Source organism: Myxocyprinus asiaticus, chromosome 25 (assembly GCF_019703515.2).
Source record: "Myxocyprinus asiaticus isolate MX2 ecotype Aquarium Trade chromosome 25, UBuf_Myxa_2, whole genome shotgun sequence".
NCBI lineage: Eukaryota > Metazoa > Chordata > Actinopteri > Cypriniformes > Catostomidae > Myxocyprinus > Myxocyprinus asiaticus.
Genome location: NC_059368.1, coordinates 24200501 through 24218175, shown reverse-complemented (window position 1 = coordinate 24218175; position 17675 = coordinate 24200501). Strand labels below are relative to the sequence as shown.

Genomic DNA, 17675 nt, shown 5'->3' with positions numbered 1-17675 from the left:
GGACACAGGCCTAATGGTTTAAGTAACCTATAAAATATCCAAAGGCAAACCCAGTTAGAACAGGAGTAGGATAGAGCAGGAGGAAAATGTGTCAATTTTTCCATAATTCATGGAAGATTCAAGCCCTTCAAATTGTACTTGCCTATGAAAGTTTAACATTGTTTAACAGTGGTATTTGTAATGACAAGGCCATTAGGTAAGACCATGGGTGGCTTCACATTACTGTGGTTAGGTTAATGTTGATAGTCTTTTCTAAAAAATAAACTAGTATTGTTATGAAAAACTAATAGTCTAAATACATTTAGAAACCTTTAACTACAACTTTCACAGTTGAAGCCTAATAAAAATAAAGTCTAATGGATTTGACCTAATGGATTTAATTTGAATCTATAAAAGTTATCAGTTAGTGTTACTGCATTAAAAAAAAAAAAAAAAAAAATTAAGGATGATGATGTGTATTTTAAAAACTGATGATTTACCTTTACCTTGTCAGTGCTGTTTGTAATGTATGTGCTGTCTAGCAGTTTGAGAGATTTGACTTCCTCCATATAGCGCTTTATACTAGAATGTTCTCAATAGAATTCAAATGGGTCACAAAAGTTTTGTGTTCTCCACCATCCGCCGCAATATCGAGTGAAGCGTGACTGAATCATGCAAGTTTGGCTCTGTGCTGTCCCATAGCTCTGGCACTCTTATCTCTGGAGCACGCTAGTGTGCACTACGGCTGTTCACGGGAAAGCACGCTTCATTCGCCCTGCACAGATGCGCATGTAAGTTATGAGAGGCATGAATACCATTAAATTTCCTATGGCAGCAGCTCTGATTTGCCCGACATTCACAGAATTTTCAGTGCAGGAAAAACCCTGAAAAACATTACCCCCCCCCAAAGTGGCTTGTAAGAGTGACAGAGTTACCCGCCACTGTCAACAGGTAGTCTGCCTAACACTTAACACTCCTATAAATAAGTCTTTGACAGCGTCTTTGGTTTTTGTTTTTAGCTGCGGCGGACCTTTCTGCACTTGTGTGTGTTGGGAATGGTGTGTGTAACTGAGTTAACATAACTGCCTCTTGGATGAGTAGTTGATTGATTAGGTGGAGTAAAGGAGGGAGAGAGGGAGGGCGTAATCTGTAGTTTACTGCCCAGGAAGAGACCTGTAATTCTGCCTCCGGTTCAGTCAAATGCTGCCAGACCGGGTTTGGGCAGCCCATGGCCCTCCATCATTACAAAGCAGCCTGAAATCACATGTCCATGTGCTTATTTATTATGTTTGAGAGGAAAAGGTGCATGGCTACCATTTTCACATGTCTAAGATTGCTAAAATAACTAAATTTGTCGTGTAGTACCGACACTTTCATATTGACATTGGAGGGAGGGAGTCCTCGATGCTGGTTGATTAATTTACCTGTGTATTGATGGATCTGTCTGATTTTCTGCCTAATGAACTCCTTTGTTCTTTTTTTCCCCTTAGATTGATGTGACCTGACCCTTGTGACCTGCTTGACACAACCCCCTCCCTAAGCTCTATGGCCCTCAAGTATGTCGTCCACGCCTTTTACTTTGACACTGACTGGTTTTGTATCTACTGAAAGTATTTTAGTGTACTTGGGCTGCTGTTAACCTTGTATTTCACATTGATTGCTGTGATGTTGCCAAGACAGACATGTTTTTGGATCAACATCTTTTCGCTATCCCAAATAATCTGATGTTTTCCCTGTCCCTAAAATTTGATTCTGATGGTTGATCTGATGGTTGATTGGTTGGTTCCTTGTTGATCCAGGAACATGGCCTGCTTGGCAAAATCATGGTTACCCTTTCACATTACATCTAGAACTATAAATAATGTAAACCCCCAACTGCATGTTGATATCCCATAACTACTGTAAGCATGAAAAAGAACATGAATCAACAACAGAGTTTGAAAAAGGATATGCATTTGGTTGCGTGCTGCAGATTTCGACACTCTCGAGTCAAGCTGAATCATGTTGAGTAAAGTCAAAATTGCATGATGGTTACATCATATAGCTTTTCATATTGCTGCATCATGAAGACACAGTTGTCTGACTCTGTGCAGATTGTCCTTGTATTGTATTCAGAGCAGCAGTGTGTTTCTTTATGACTGAATGATCAAAGAAGAAAGGTAGCCACAGTGCTGTTGCTCTTAGGTCATCAGTCAGATCAAGCTTCTCTTAGGTCATCAGTCAGATCAAGCTTCTCTTAGGTCATCAGTCAGATCAAGCTTTGGTGGTCATAGCTTGAAGGTTGATGGTTATGTTACTACCATCAAGGTCTGCTCTGCAGCGTTGATCTTTATCCCAAGATGTTGTGACCCATGAACTGTAAATTTAATGAGATCCTTAATTTTGACATTGAGAAAGCACGTTTCTCTGATGGGCTGTCTATGCAGCTAGTGCACTCAGTCATTTACAAGTAATCAACCTAATCAAAGGTGATTTGTTTTTATAACCTTAATAATGGCCTTAAAGCTGTAGTGTGAAATTTCTGCTCCACTAGCGGCACCAGACGGAATGGCAAAAATATTTTCCGTTTTCAAAAAGCCTCTATCCTCCATTGTTTTGAAAACATGTAGTCCTGCCCCAAACTCACACAAAAGAGCGTAGCGGTGCCCGCCCACTTTTTCAGACGACTTGGGTGCAGAAGTATTTAAAAACATAAAATAAAACATTTCATAAAATCATTCATATGTTCTCATCTAAACTAACCAACTGCGAGTTGAATCACAACATTACAAACTTTAATTTGAAGCAAATCGAAAAAGAAAACTGTCTACAACCCCATGAAGCTTTGTGAATGACATAATTTAATTAAAAATGATGAAAAAATATAAAACTATTGATATAAAGTTGTTGATTAAGTATAGAAACAATGCATTTAGGTTTAGTGCAAAATATTTAGATATAGACTAGGGATCCAATTTTCGTGAGCGCTAATTCTAAGTGCAATTTTTGTGCCAGCGCATGGCGAAAATTGGCGTGGGTGGAAGTGTTTGCGCTATTATGGGTGTATGCGTGCAAACTGTGGGTGTATTGTATGTAAATGAAGTGGCGCAAAGCTCAATTTGCTATTTTCCTGTGAAATAGGTAGTTGCGCTAAGACGTTAATACTCCCTCTTAACTCAAATTCAAATTCAGTTCCTGCATTTGCAGTTTGGCAATTCCACCAGCAGGTGATAATAAAGTTCATGTCCAAATCCTGAAAGTATAACATCAAATAAAATCCCCGACAATCTAAATTTTTCAGGGGTAATCGCTTGAGATTTGTTTTAAACTTTCTAGAGGACATGGTTTATTTTTTCAATTATTATTAGTATTATTTTTATTATGTTTGTATGTATTATTATTATTATTATTATTATTATATATTTACAATTGTATTTATGCTTTAATTTGTAGCCTAATATTAACTTTCCACCTGTTGTTGATTTTTAAGTCACTGCAAAAGGGGCCGGTGGATTGAGAGACTAAAATGTTTGGATTTGGTTTGCTTTTTGTACCACTTCGTTATTTTTATTATATTTTCGTATCGTTTAAAGTGTAATTTGAATTTAGAAATATCTTTGGTTTATTTTTTATTTTTTATTATTACATTTTTTTTTATTATTCTTTTTTAAATCAAAATCGTCCAGTAGAAGTGAAGTGCATGCCAATACAATCACTGTTAATAGTAGCCATGATTTGTTTATCGGTAGATGAAAATGATTAATAATACATACATTCCCTATAATTTAACTGAGCGTACATCCAAATTCAGAAGAGAATCACATTTTCTATGCGTATAAAAGGAGTGTGTCACTTGACGTAGAAATATGCTTGGCATTCATCAAGGATGCAGTTAATGAACATTTTCCGTTCTTCTAACTTATTGCATACATTCCATTTACACTACCAACTTCTTATGAATGTGCTGTCTTTGTTTATATCGCTGGTGCTTGACATGGTATGGACTACATAAAAGGACGCAGATGGTGGAAATCCCTGAGAAGAACCTCAGAATTCAATTGCACTTGATCCAACCCATTTGCGCGTTGTGTACGATTTCACCAAACCTACTTGCGCCGAGACTTAGCGCACGCTTGCATGAAAATACCAAAAATTCTATGCCCACTGACTTTACGCTTATGACTTATACCATAGCACTGCGCTTAGCGCTAGCGCTCTTAAAATAGGGCCCTAGGGATGTTAATGATTAATCGATTAATTGTCATTAATAATTTATTTATGCTTTTTGATGGTCCATTAATTAATTAATTTCATGACAGATGCGTTCAGTAATCATGCTAGCAGACGTTGATAAGACTGTCTATACAGTCATCCGCCGCTAGAGGGCACTTGCATGCTGCATGTCACGTCTTGGCCGTAAACTAGAAGATGCACGGATGAAGATGAAGTGGGCTCAATGTAATCAGTGTTGGAGCATTTCTCTATTAATGAACATTGTTTTCTGCATACACCCTGATAGTGTGTAAGTACAACATGAAAACAAGCACAGTTGATCTGTTGATCATCCCAACCAACAATTACGTCAGTGCTCGCCGGGTAAGCACATTCAGCTGAAATCTGACCAGCACCAGAGAAGCGCTATGTTATGTATTGTGTTTACGCAGCGTGTGATGATTTGACTTAATTTCAAATTTAAAAAATTCCAAATGTCCGAAATATTCCACAATCCACAATGTGAAGTTTTAATGAATACAAATATGTATACTAGATATATATTGTGTATACAAGTTGTTATTAACTTTAATTTATTAACAGTAATTAAACCATTCACAAATTTGTTCTAAACATAGTTCAGTGTTTTTTTTAAATGCATTTAGGATAAGAATATTTTAAGAGGAAAATGTTAATACTTGTATTTCTTAAGTGTATTCATTTAAATTATATTTAAACAGTAGGCTACATGCACATATTATGTGGAGTCCTTCATGTGAGTTTTGCGGTAACATTATCGAGTATTCAATAAATTGAGCATTAATTTCCTCAGCGATCGATTATGAAAATGTCTGAAAATTGACATCCCTATATAGACAAATGTATAAGAAGTTTAAGAGCGTAGGGGAGACGACTCTGTTGCATCATTCACATTCGGCACACTTTGATGCTGTTCTCTGATTGGTGGAGAAATTATTTTAACATTGAAAAAATTACACACATCAGCTTTTTAGCTTTATTATGAAGTTCGCATAATGTGTTGCGAGAGACGGATAACTGGTATTTGAATATTATTAAAATATACACAATGCAGAAATAATAAAAAAACAATATTAAAATTGGTTGTAAATATTGGTTAACAAATGTAAACATAAAAATAATCGGTATTGGCCATAAAAAACAATATCTATATCATCAAACTGTCACAACAAATGTGACATGGTGCAAAACATGTTTAAGACAGAATATAATGATCTTCCCCCAAAATACCAGATCAGTGCCATTAAAATGCCAGTTTGGTGCAACCTTAAATGTCGCAGGACACCCCTGTGAGATGTATACACAGAAACTATAGTGAGTTCTCATCAGACTTGAAACTGTGTGGGATGTTTCACTAACAGATCAGCTCAGAGTCAGCCAGTGAGGTGAATGAGGTTAAAAAAACAGTTTCCTTTTGGTTGGTGTTCTGTTGCAACTTTCATGTGTGAGCCATTTAACACACTAATGAAGGTGGTTGTCTTGTTTAGAGTGTACTTGAGTGTGCATGTTTCATTTGGTGAAGGGGTTTGTGAATGTTTCATGGCTTATTCTCCTTGTTTCAAGTTAATCTGACATGAATCACTTTCGGGTTAAGGGGATGTACCGGTCTAACAAGTTCGATCCTTGACCTGTATGTGTTTTTTGCTTTCTCGACTGATGACGGCTCTGGCCCCATTAGAAAAATGTGTCAATCAAACCCAAAACAAATAACAGGGCTCAATAATAAAGATTTCGGGACCAGTAGATTTTATTTTCCCTGCAAATGTTTTACTGATCTTACAATGGAAAAAAAAAAAAATATATATATATATATATATATATATATATATATATATATATATATATATATATATATATATATATATATATATATTTTTTTTATTAATTATAAATTCATTTTACAAATATTTTAAATGTACATTTATGTTATATATATATATATATATATATATATATATATATATATATATATATACATATATATATATATATAATGTATATGTGTATATATATATATATGTGTATATATATATATGTATATATATATATGTATATGTGTGTATATATATATGTGTGTGTGTGTGTGTGTGTGTGTGTGTGTGTAAAATTTGTATTTTTATTTTTTTAGTTTTCTTTACCACTTTTTTCCTGATTTTTTTTTTTCTTTTTTTCTTTTTTTTTTTTCTGCCAGCCCAGTTGAACCAGTAGTTCATATTTTTACTGGCCCTGCCAATATTTTTACTGGCCTTACAGCATATGAAAAAGCTATTTTTAGTAGTATGTAAGCCCTTGATAACTTCACCATCGTAACATATTTAAATCATAAGAATTCAGAACAACAATATTGTTGTAACCAAATGTTAAGGCATTAAACACATGTATATGATCAATGGATGTAAAACGCAATGTGATAACGCAGCCCTGGCCTGATAGGACGAGTGACAGGTCCATTAACTGGCCTGAACTCGACCATTCTTATTAATCCTTAAGACCATGAACAGAACAGCAAGTGAACAAAAGGGAAATGTGTAAATAAAGCAGAAACTGAAAGAATTGTTAGATAACATTTTGGGTCATTGGAGCTGCTGAAAACATCATCCTGTGAAAAACCGTGGCTGTACAACACCGGAATGATGTATCTGTGACAATCTTCAACAACACAGCATTTGAGCAAAAGCTTGTTTCCTAAGAAAAGAGATCACTAGCCCAGATATGTGCTGATAAAATGGCAGGACTTGAAATGTTGCCTCAGTGGTTTAGATTTAAGTTTAGATCACCGGACAGAATAATCATCCTTTTTGAAAACTGGTCCTGAACCATTTAGCGTATAGAGATCCTAGCGAGTGCAGTTCCACTCTGACTGATTCAGGGTTCTACATTTACTGTGTGAGATGATTTTCGTGTTTTGCCCATGTGGGTCTTTGTGTTGCTGTAAGAGAGCAGTGTTGAGCATTGTTGCTGCTGTTTCCCCTCTGACATTCCTCTGCTGATTTGAATCAGGGGGCCTAACTCACTACCTCTCTCTCTCTCTCTCTCTCTCTCTCTCTATCTCTCTCTCTCTCTCTCTGTCTCTCTAAACCTATTCTTTCCCCTCTGTGCACACAGAGTATTGAGGCAGCCATCGGTGGTGTGCTGACCTTTCATTCCACTTTCATCTTCCCTATATCTCCTCTTCTCAGTTCTTTCACTCATTCATTTTATCAGCACCTTAAAAACTAGGTGACAGTCTGAACTAGGGCTTGGCGATACATCGATTATTAACAATATAATCAAGATAATTTTGCTGATGATGTAAAATTGACCAGTATCATTAATATCGCAATGTTTTTAATGTGCTTTCATTTGGCAATTAAGTTTCATAAAGAGCTCCTCAGTAGACTAATTTCACGATTCTTCAAGGCTGCACAATTAATAAAAATAACATCAAAAAGGCGAGTTGGTCATATGTGAATTATTTTTTATTTTTTTTATTTCCTTTTTCACCCAATTTGGAATGCCCAATTCCCAATGTGCTTTTAAGTCCTCATGGTTGCGTAGTGATTCGCCTCAATCCGGGTGGCGGAGGACAAATCCCAGTTGCCTCCGCATCTGAGACCATCAACCCGCGCATCTTATCACGTGGCTTGTAGAGCGCGTTGCCACGGAGACATAGCGCGTGTGGAGGCTTCACGCCATCCACCGCGGCATCCGCGCTCAACTCACCACGCGTTCCACCGAGAACGAACCACATTATAGCGACCACGAGGAGGTTACCCCATGTGACTCTACCCTCCCTAGCAACTGGGCCAATTTGGTTGCTTAGGAGACCTGGCTGGAGTCACTCAGCACACCATGGGATTCGAACTAGCGAACTATCCAGGGGTGATAGCCAGCGTCTTTTACCAGGTCATATGTGCTTATTAATCTACAAAAGGCTGTGATTTAAAGACAGATAAATATGGTCTGTGTGTGATTCAGAACAAACCGGTGACGCACTGATCTGTGTGCACACGCATGGCGGTGCTCTCAGATCAGTTCACGTACATTGTGAAATCAAAGAAATGCTGGCTCAAGCATTCGCGCAATTCCAAACATTAGTAACCGCAACAATATATTATACAAATCTACAAAGGCGGCATCGTATAACAGAAAAGGAGGAGATTACAGCGTTTCAGGAAATGCAGAACATTGTAAACTGTCAAATACACATTTCCTTCTCTGTCAAATTAAAAGCTCCTTGTGAAGTTGAAGTGAATAGCACAGCACTTTTGGTGTCAAAATAAAAGCCCCATGTGGAGGTGAAGTAAATATATTAATTTTGTATAATGCAAATTTAATAATCAGAATAATAATGATAATTCAGCATTATATTATACAAATAAAACCCGATGTGTCCAACAGTAATAATTTAGTATTATGTAATGTTCAACTGGGGTTTCAAAAATAAGTCAGTGAAGTAGCTTTGCACTCTTTGTTCATTCACAAAAAATGTATTAGAAAAAACATTTGAAGGATATTTTAACCTGTTGATGTGCATTACCGCCCCCCCTCCCCCACCCCGAACTGATGTCATTAGTTCACATATACTATATAGTCTAGTCAAAAAATTGTTAATAATGTTGACAAATTATAAAGATGTATAATTTGTCAACAGCACACTATATAGTAAATGTGAACTCATTTAAGCAAAGTAAATTCAAACCCATGGGTGAAGTCAATGAGCATCAACAGGTTTTAAATAATATTTTAAATAATGCTTATTATTAAGCTACTGTGTAATTTTAAATGAAATATGAATATAAAGTGCATATCAATGAAAATGATTGATTTTCATTCTCCATTGTTAATTTAATGAAAAACTAATTCTTTTTACATTTATTTTTATTTATTGTCTTTAAAATATTGAATCTACTTGGCTACAATGGCTGTTTGGATGAAATGATGGTTCCTCTGATTAAAAAAAAAAAAAAAAAAAAATTGAGCCATTTAAGAGCAAATACTTAATTATCGAGATATATATCGAATTTCGTCAATAGGCTGAAAAATATCGAGAAAGAATTTAAGACATATCGCCCAGCCCTAGTCTGAACTTATTTGAATGTAGTTCAGAATTGCAGTCAAAGGTCATGCTTTTTGCAGTTTCATCATCGATGTTGGCTGAGATTTAGCGGCATCAGATATGGGAAGTGGTCTGTGTCTGTGACAGTGAAGTGTGCTGGGAAATAATGAGTGAGTTAATGACTTTACAGAGAAAACTGTGCTTCTGCCACGTCACTGTCTAGCAATGGCCAAGTTGCCACCTGCTTCAAGTCCAGTCTGGCTTAAGTTCTGTTGTCTGACCTGTGTTGGCTACAGACAAAATTGTGGAAATCTTGTATTTCAACAGCTTTGTACGTTTTCTATTGTGCAATTTGCAAACCCTTGCAGAAATGTATTAATATATTTCCAATATTTGCCATTGTCTCTTCTCTTTTTCAAATGTTCATATTCATAGGTCATTTTTTTTACATACCATTCACACTAATAACAAATGGTGAACTTTGAATATCTTATGGGATGAGATAGTTTGCCTACTTGAATCAAATATATCCCTCTGAGAATGACCTGGAGTGAGGCACCATGCCCTGAGGTTTGTTAGCATTGCTTTGGTCACCCCTAGAGGGCAGGCTGGTAAAGAGGATTATGGGCACACAGATGTGTACTTCGTTATGTAGATGGGGACATAAAATGTACTTCTATTGTTTTTATATAAAGCTATGATTGCTGTATACTAACCCTACCCGATGCAAAATTTAGCTATTGAAAAGACTAAGCCTTTAATCCTTTTAGATTCTGTTTAGAACAAGCTTTCATTTTTGTATCTTCATTTTTAAGGCCCTATGTGGTTAAATCCCAGAGATATGAGCCTCTCAATTTGGCTACATTTTTAAAATGTTAAACAGGACCCATTTTGCAGTGATAGAAACCAAATCTGGGTCACATTGTATGAAGCTAGTTTTTCTTGTCCAACAAAACAAAGGTCTTTAGTGCAACTAATCTAGAAAATAATAACGTACCTTTATTTATTCACATAAAAACAATGTTAAAATCTAAATTTTCGAGAGTGCAGAAATACACTACTATTAAGAAAAGGCAACATTTTTGGATTTCAGAAATGTACACACACGCAGATTGCTCAGTCTGAACTTATTCTTTTCATTCTCTTGCTACTTAAAGCTAATGTAACATTATTAGTTTGTTGATCAGTAAATATCAAAGTGTATTTTTGCCAGAAATGGGTAACAAATTGGTAACATTAAATATTATTGGAATGATTTTGGGCCACTGATAACAAGCTCTGTGTGTATATTTTGTCTGCTTACACATTGAAGAATTGAAACCATTACATGGTTGGTCGGACATGTTCACACGGTGCTTAAGGGTGTGAGCATTTCCTGTGAATCATTTGTGAACACTTCTGCACTGTCGATGTAAGGTATGTACGCATGGGTCTTGTGAACGAATGAGGTTATATTGGGCCACCGTTGGAACAGGGATTATTCTGTTTGGCTCTGAGGTAATTTTCTCCTCCTGGAGCTCCCTTTGCCCTCCAGGTGGCATTGTGGAAGTTCATTTGTTTCAGACTGTTAACACAATACTAGGGCTGAATTGTCCTGACTCACACAAACTGCAATCTGTCCTCTCACTATATACTTTTAGAGGATCTTTTTACTTATTTACATTCAGTAGCTAGCTAAATTCATAGTGTGAAACAATGTAAAAAACCATGGTTCTTGGGACAGTTGTTTTAATGGTGATGCCTTTTTTTTTTTTTTTTTTTTTTTTTTTTTTTTGGACCATAGTAGTACCTTGTCCTTTGAAATAACCTCATGTCTTTTAAAAGGGACAGTTCACCCAGAAATGAAAGTTCTTTCATAATTTACTCACCCTTATGCTATCCCAGATGTGTATGACTTTCTTCTTCTGCAGAGCAAGATGAAGATTTTTTAGAAGAATATTTCAGCTCTGTAGGTCCATACACTTCAGGTGAAAGGTGGCCAGAACTCTGAAGGTCCAAATATCAGATAAAGGCATTAAAGGAATCCAAACGACTCCAGTAGTTTAATCAGTGTCTTCTGAAGTGATCCAGTCAGTTATGGGTGAGAACAGACCAAAATGTTACTTCTTTATCACTCTAAATCTTGTCAGCAGTCGCCTTGGCGATCGTGATTTCAAGCTTGATTACGTGAGTAAATAATAAGAGAATTTTCATTTTTGAGTGAATTATTCCTTTAAAGGACCTGGATGTTAGGAATGTTGTAAAATATCGTTACATTGATTATAGATCGGCACGCTATTTTCTCTATACTTTTTTGAGGCTTCGATATTTTAATATTAGCTGACATTTAACTGACATAGTCACCATTCACACAAAAGGTACGAAGGTTTTTCAGGGCTCAACGCTAAGGATTTTTTCTACTGGCCCAGTCGGGCCAGTGCTTCAGACTTTTACTTGCCCTGTCAAAAATTTTTATTTATACACTTCAACCAAACGTTTTGAAACACTTACTCATTCTTTATTATAATTTTTTTTCTTCACATTTTAGAATAATAGTAAAGTCATCAAAACTATGGAATAACATAAATGGAACTATGGGAATTATGTTGTGACTAAACAAAATCCAAAATAAATCAAAACTGTGTAAGATTCATTCAGATTTGTTTACTGATTCATTCAGATAACCATTTTTGTCAGTCACACTTAGGTAGCAGCAAATCAATATCTTTCATGTGTTTCGAGTCATTAAACCATTGATAAAGCACAGAGGTGGAAACAAGTCTAATTATACTTTATTCAAACCAGAATGTCTACTAAGAGACGTTATCAGTGTTTAAATATCATAAGTGTTTTCCCTGCAAATGACAGTAAAGCATATTATTTTGTGAACTGCTGTGCATAACCATCAAGGAATATACATTGTAATGTCATTAGTCACTCTTTTTTTACTCTTAATTAATCCAGCTCCTTTCTCTCCTTGTTAAACGGGATTACCGAACTATAAACGAGCTAAATGCCGCCTGTGTCAATCTGTCATAATAAGACACTGATCCTTGCTCATTCATGAATTGAATGAGGAAATGGGGCGTATTAGTTCAGTGGCTCAAACCAATTAAATGCTCCTTCACAGCCCACACTCCAATGCTATTGGCTCACACTACAGTCAGTCTTTACATATGGGAAAAGCAACCAAAGTGCCTCACGATTCAAACAAGTGCAGTGTTGTGGCTGCAGCTGTTTAGAACAGTTACATGCTGATTGCAAAGTCACAGAATTTTAGGGGGGCTAAAAAAGGCCTAATAACGCCGATGGCTGCTGCTAGGACACTTGGAAACGAGGGAGGACAGTTCTAGGAGAGCACACTCGTTGTCTGCATGCTCGTGCGCTCACGAGACTGTTCTTCACCGCTTCCAGTATATTATGCACTCGCATGTCTTTGAAAGCTAAATATAATCACGCTCTCTCGTCTCCGAGTGCTCGGTTAGAAGACTTTGTTCACTCCGTGTATTTTTTGTGCTCTCTCGCTCGTTGTCTGTTAACAGTGACGTTATAAATGCAGCACTGACCCGATCGGGTAAGTGACAGTTCTTGCAACTGGCCTGAACCTCTCTCAAATTGGCCCCGGGTCATCGGGCAGTCCTTATTGTCGAGCCCTGGTTTTTCACTTCAAGAATGAACAAAGTGACATTGAGTTTACAGTTTAACGTATGAAACTGGTGTAACTGCTCAAACTGATCGATTAGAAATGGCGACGTTTATTATGCAATTTCTCTGTATTTAGCCTTGAATAGGTTTCATCCAAGCTGTTAAATTACAAAAAGACATACTTGTAACTGAAAATGTACACTACCGGTCAAAAGTTTTGAAACACTTGACTGAAATGTTTCTCATGATCTTAAAAATCTTTTGATCTGAAGGCATATGCTTAAATGCTTAAATGTTTGAAATTAGTTTTGTAGACAAAAATATAATTGTGCCACCATATTAATTTATTTCATTATAAAACTAAAATGTAATTAAAAATAAAAAGCTTTTGAAATTGATGACTTGGACCAAATAATAAAGAAAAGCAGCCAATAAGTGCCCAACATAGATGGGAACTTCAATACTGTTTAAAAAGCATCCCAGGGTGATACCTCAAGAAGTTGGTTGAGAAAATGTCAAGAGTACATATCTGCAACTTCTAGGCAAAGGGTGACTACTTTGAAGATGCCAAAATATAACACAGTTTTGCTTTATTTTGGATTTTGTTTAGTCACAACATAACTCCCATAGTTCCATTTATGTTATTCCATAGTTTTGATGACTTTACTATTATTCTAAAATGTGAAAGAATAACCGGTAGTACCTTTTGACTGGTAGTGTATTCTGTAGGCTACATGAAAGATACATATACACAATATATCATCCAGTGATGGCTAGAATAAATAATCTATGCCCTTTTGATAATGATTTGGGTCAAATTTAATGGAAAACTCTGCAAAATTAAGCAGTCTTGAGTCATAGCTGGGCATTGCAGACAGATTGCGAGTGGCGGTCTGCGTTCCTCCATAGAAAATAATGGTCTGTAATTTTAGAATGCACCATGTCTATCACCAGTAACGTCTGATGTGCGACCTCCTTTAAGTTACTCTGCTGCTCTCACTTTACCCAAGTTGTGTTGAGAAATATGTATGAAGAGACAAAAACTATTGTGCAACAATTAGCCCTGTTTATATCTGAAAAAATGCAGATATAGATCGATACTCATCTGGAAAATTGTCGGATTAACGATGTGTGAAAAGGGCATCGATCCCAAGCTTACAGGACGTAAATGTACAGTGACCCCAAAAAGTTGGACACTTTCAAACAAAAAAGTCAACCAAAGATGTATCAGTTTTATTCCACGAGATGATAAAATATCAAAACAAGTGGCATCTGGAAATTATTACTTGATCCCACAACTTAATGCTGGACTGCAAACCATTCTTGTCCATTTCTGTCAATGGTGTTGCAATAAATTGAATGGGGGTTCAGACATTGAGAGTTAGTGGCATTATTACGATGTCCATTGTCAGCGAAAGCCGCCACCTTATTTGAATGTTTCAGTGACTCAGCAAAGAGGCCTGCCTTATGCAAAACGCCTCCCAACATGAACATTTCCATCGATTTACCTCAGGACACCTTATTGTCCAGAGCTAGAAAACTCAACTGTTTTTCAGCTATAACTGCTGTACCTTTGGCCGTTTGACAATTTTGTAATTTATATGTCGGAATAATCTTTATGAGAGAGTTTTTGAATTTACATGTGCAGCTGTATGTGTCAATATTTCACAGGTTTAAAATTTCATGTACTTATTACTGAGCAGCCAAGCAAAACTAACACGTCATTTAAACTAATCCACCCACTACCCTTATGCAAAATTGGAAGTGAAACCAGCTCTCCATATGCATGGGGTGTGAGACAACTTGGTTTTTTGATTGTCTGTTTGACATCATGACTTTTGAGCCATTTTTTGTCCTACAGGATTTTTGTTTTTTTCCATTGGAAGGGAAACATTTAAGGGAAGTTATGGTCCATATTATGTGTCAGTGCCTGTGTGTGTGTGTGTGTGTGTGTGTGTGTGTGTGTGCGTGCGCAGTTCTAGTTTTCTGCTTGATAAAACTTATCTAAGTGTAGCAGTGTGCTGAAGACACCATCATTGAGGGATGTGTCTTTCTTTCTCTCACTATCCCTCTACCTCCCTTCCTTCTGAGAGCAGAAAAGTGTGGGCATGGCCGCTAACAACTGTGTTTTGATTGGCCGCTCACACAGGCGTACGTTATCTCCTGTTGGACACGTTATGTCTCCGCCCAGATAACACTCGACAGTCAACCTGAAAGGCTCCTCCTACTGTCATCAAATAATCACATCAAAGTGATCTTTATGCTCGTCTTTTCTTGTTCTGTCCATCCTACATGAACAGACAGGTAGTAAGGTAGGTCTCTTGTTATGATACAGCTCAGTACCTTAAGCAAATTAAACTTTAGTTGTTTCTGAAGAGCTCGCACATAACTGGACTGTGGCATGTGGACTACAGGCAGGTGGAAGTACACTCTGAAATCTTCAGCAGTTGGATCTACAGGTGCTTGCTTGTACCTCATTCCATTGGAGTTAAACAGTAGCATTTGTCTTCTTGGATCTCATAGCCCACAGCTACAGCACTACAACTGAAGAGCACTGCAATCATATGGACTTCATCTTTTTATTCTTGGTTCTTTATATTTATGGACCATTCCAGTTATAACCCTGACACGACAAAGAGGAACTTGTGGTGAAGTCAGTGTTTGACAGGCCGTGGTTTTGCCTGGGTGGAGGAGCAGTTGTGTGGTCGTCTGTCCGATTACAGACGGCCTGATTCCTGAGAGGTGATGGGGGGTGGCAGAGCCATCACCGTGCACCCGCTCAGGCATCTGGAGTGAAAGTGTTGCAGTGCAAACATGGAATTCCTCAAGAGCCTTGTTCCCACAGTCATCTCCGGCGACAGTGGGCTGCAAGCGACGGACTCTGGGGGAGCATGGCTGCGGGAGACCGGCCCTCGCTTACTGAGGATGAGACGTCTGGGGCTGCAACCTTTTGCACCGGCCAATGAAGAGGAACAAGACGGATACAGTTCGACCAGCCGACCGGGTGTCCGTCTTCAACGGCATCGTGCCAAAGGTACTGACACAAAAGAGGAAGGTACTGGAATTCAAACAGGATTTTAACAATAGTGCAGAGAGGGTTGTTTGTTTAGGAGGTGTGTGTTGAAGGTGTGTTTGTGTTTGCAGCTATTTTGATAATAGTTGGGCTCTTTTATAAGATTACTCGTAAACGAGAAAATATTTTACGTGGTCGGACACTGTTTGTGAAGTTTTAATTTGGAACCTAGCCTTAATTTTAGTCAGCAGATGGAGAGTCATTACAATATCATTGTAGCAATAAAGTAGATGACGGCTCTACCACTCTGTACATTTATAGATAATTTTTGGGTGACAATAGATGATTTAAAAACAGCTGGCATACAAAGAGACAACTTGAGGAAGGTTTTTTTTTTTTTAAACTTGTTGGATAATGGGTCACGTGACAGTGTTTAATTCATAATACCATTTCTGGATTTTTATTCAGCAATGCACCTGGTAACAATGGTTTACAGTAGGCAAAATCCCTAATTATCTCAATCTTTCCTTAGATTTTCATGGTAGTTTAGCACTAAAGGCACTAGAGTTGGCATATTGAAGTCATGTTTACTTAAATTAAAATTAACCTGAAAAAAGGCCCAAAATGTTCCAAGGAACGATTGTGCAGTTAATTTTAAGGAAGACATTTTTGGGAAAATATGGGCATTAATGGGCTAAACCACACCTGATACAGATAACACATTACCTCATTCACAAGCACAACTATTAAACATACCACTCTCTTTTTCGACCCATTCTGTCTCACCTCTTTCTCTCCTTTCTTTGTGTAAAGATCTGAAGCAGATCTGTGCTTAGTTTTATTGACTGAATTATTTCATGCTTTATGACTCTTTCATGACCCTTTATGGACACTCAACCAGGATAACATTGTTTTGTTATACTGCCATGATGCTGAATATGTCTCAGTGAGTCATTGTTAGCATCAACATCCCCCTGGGCTTTGACAGCAATGTTCAAAACCATGTTTTATACATAAAGGCAAAATATATATATGTGAGGTGCTATATGCAGGACAAGGAGGATGCCAAAGTGTTAGTGGAGGTGACTGTACTGGAGAAAGTACTTTTGTCTTTAGTCAATTTGAAATCAAATTGAAAGTTCCTGGTCTCATTGTGAACGATTCATCTGCATGTTATTTTTCCAAACTGAAGTCACAAAGCCATCTTATTTTTCAATTGATCCCCTCCAACCCCTTGTCATATATCCAAGGATAAAATCCTGCCCAGTATCCTGTTTCGTAATGGTACATTATGAAAATTAAAATTGGTTGTGAACAATGTTTAATGTTGACTTTAGTGCAATGTAGGTTGTGGTACTACCAGAGAAAAATAGGTCGACCCTAGACTGGGCCTGTATGAAACCTAAAGAAGTCAGATGGTATGGATTTGAAGGAGGGATACTTGTTAACACACTCATTGCTTGGCTGCATTTCTGAGTAGTATACATATTTAAATTTCAGCAGTATGTCTCCCTGACCATTTTGCAGGAACATACAGGGATAAATGAGGGTCTTTGTGTGTCATTCATGGGTGATCCAGCTCCGACCACTCTTCTTGGTATGTCAGCTCTTGGTCTAATGGAAAAGAGTGTGGGGAGTATGATCTTGCATCTCTGCATGTGACTCTGCATTCAAAATGCAAATTGACCACCACACATTCAAATATGAGGGAAAACACTAACACAACTGGACCAAGAATTTTTTTCTGTATCCTTCGAAAGTTGAGCCCAGAGCTTGTCTCATTGTGCTGAT

At 37.2% G+C, this 17675-nt stretch overlaps 1 protein-coding gene across 6 annotated transcripts in view; it reads left to right on the top strand.

The window, feature by feature from the left end:
* LOC127416514 (protein furry homolog-like) overlaps positions 1 to 17675 on the top strand; it is a 209248-nt gene that overhangs the window by 20747 nt on the left and 170826 nt on the right. For 2 of the 6 annotated variants that reach the window (XM_051655929.1, XM_051655930.1), the window contains one exon: positions 1470 to 1535. Coding sequence is in view for 4 of the 6 variants with exons in the window: in XM_051655924.1 (XP_051511884.1) it covers positions 15686 to 15905 (220 nt within the window). In the remaining 2 variants the exon portion in view is untranslated. Of the gene's footprint in view, positions 1 to 1469; positions 1536 to 15103; positions 15906 to 17675 lie in introns of those variants that run through there. The other 4 variants (XM_051655924.1, XM_051655922.1, XM_051655926.1 and 1 more) reach the window with 4 other exon arrangements.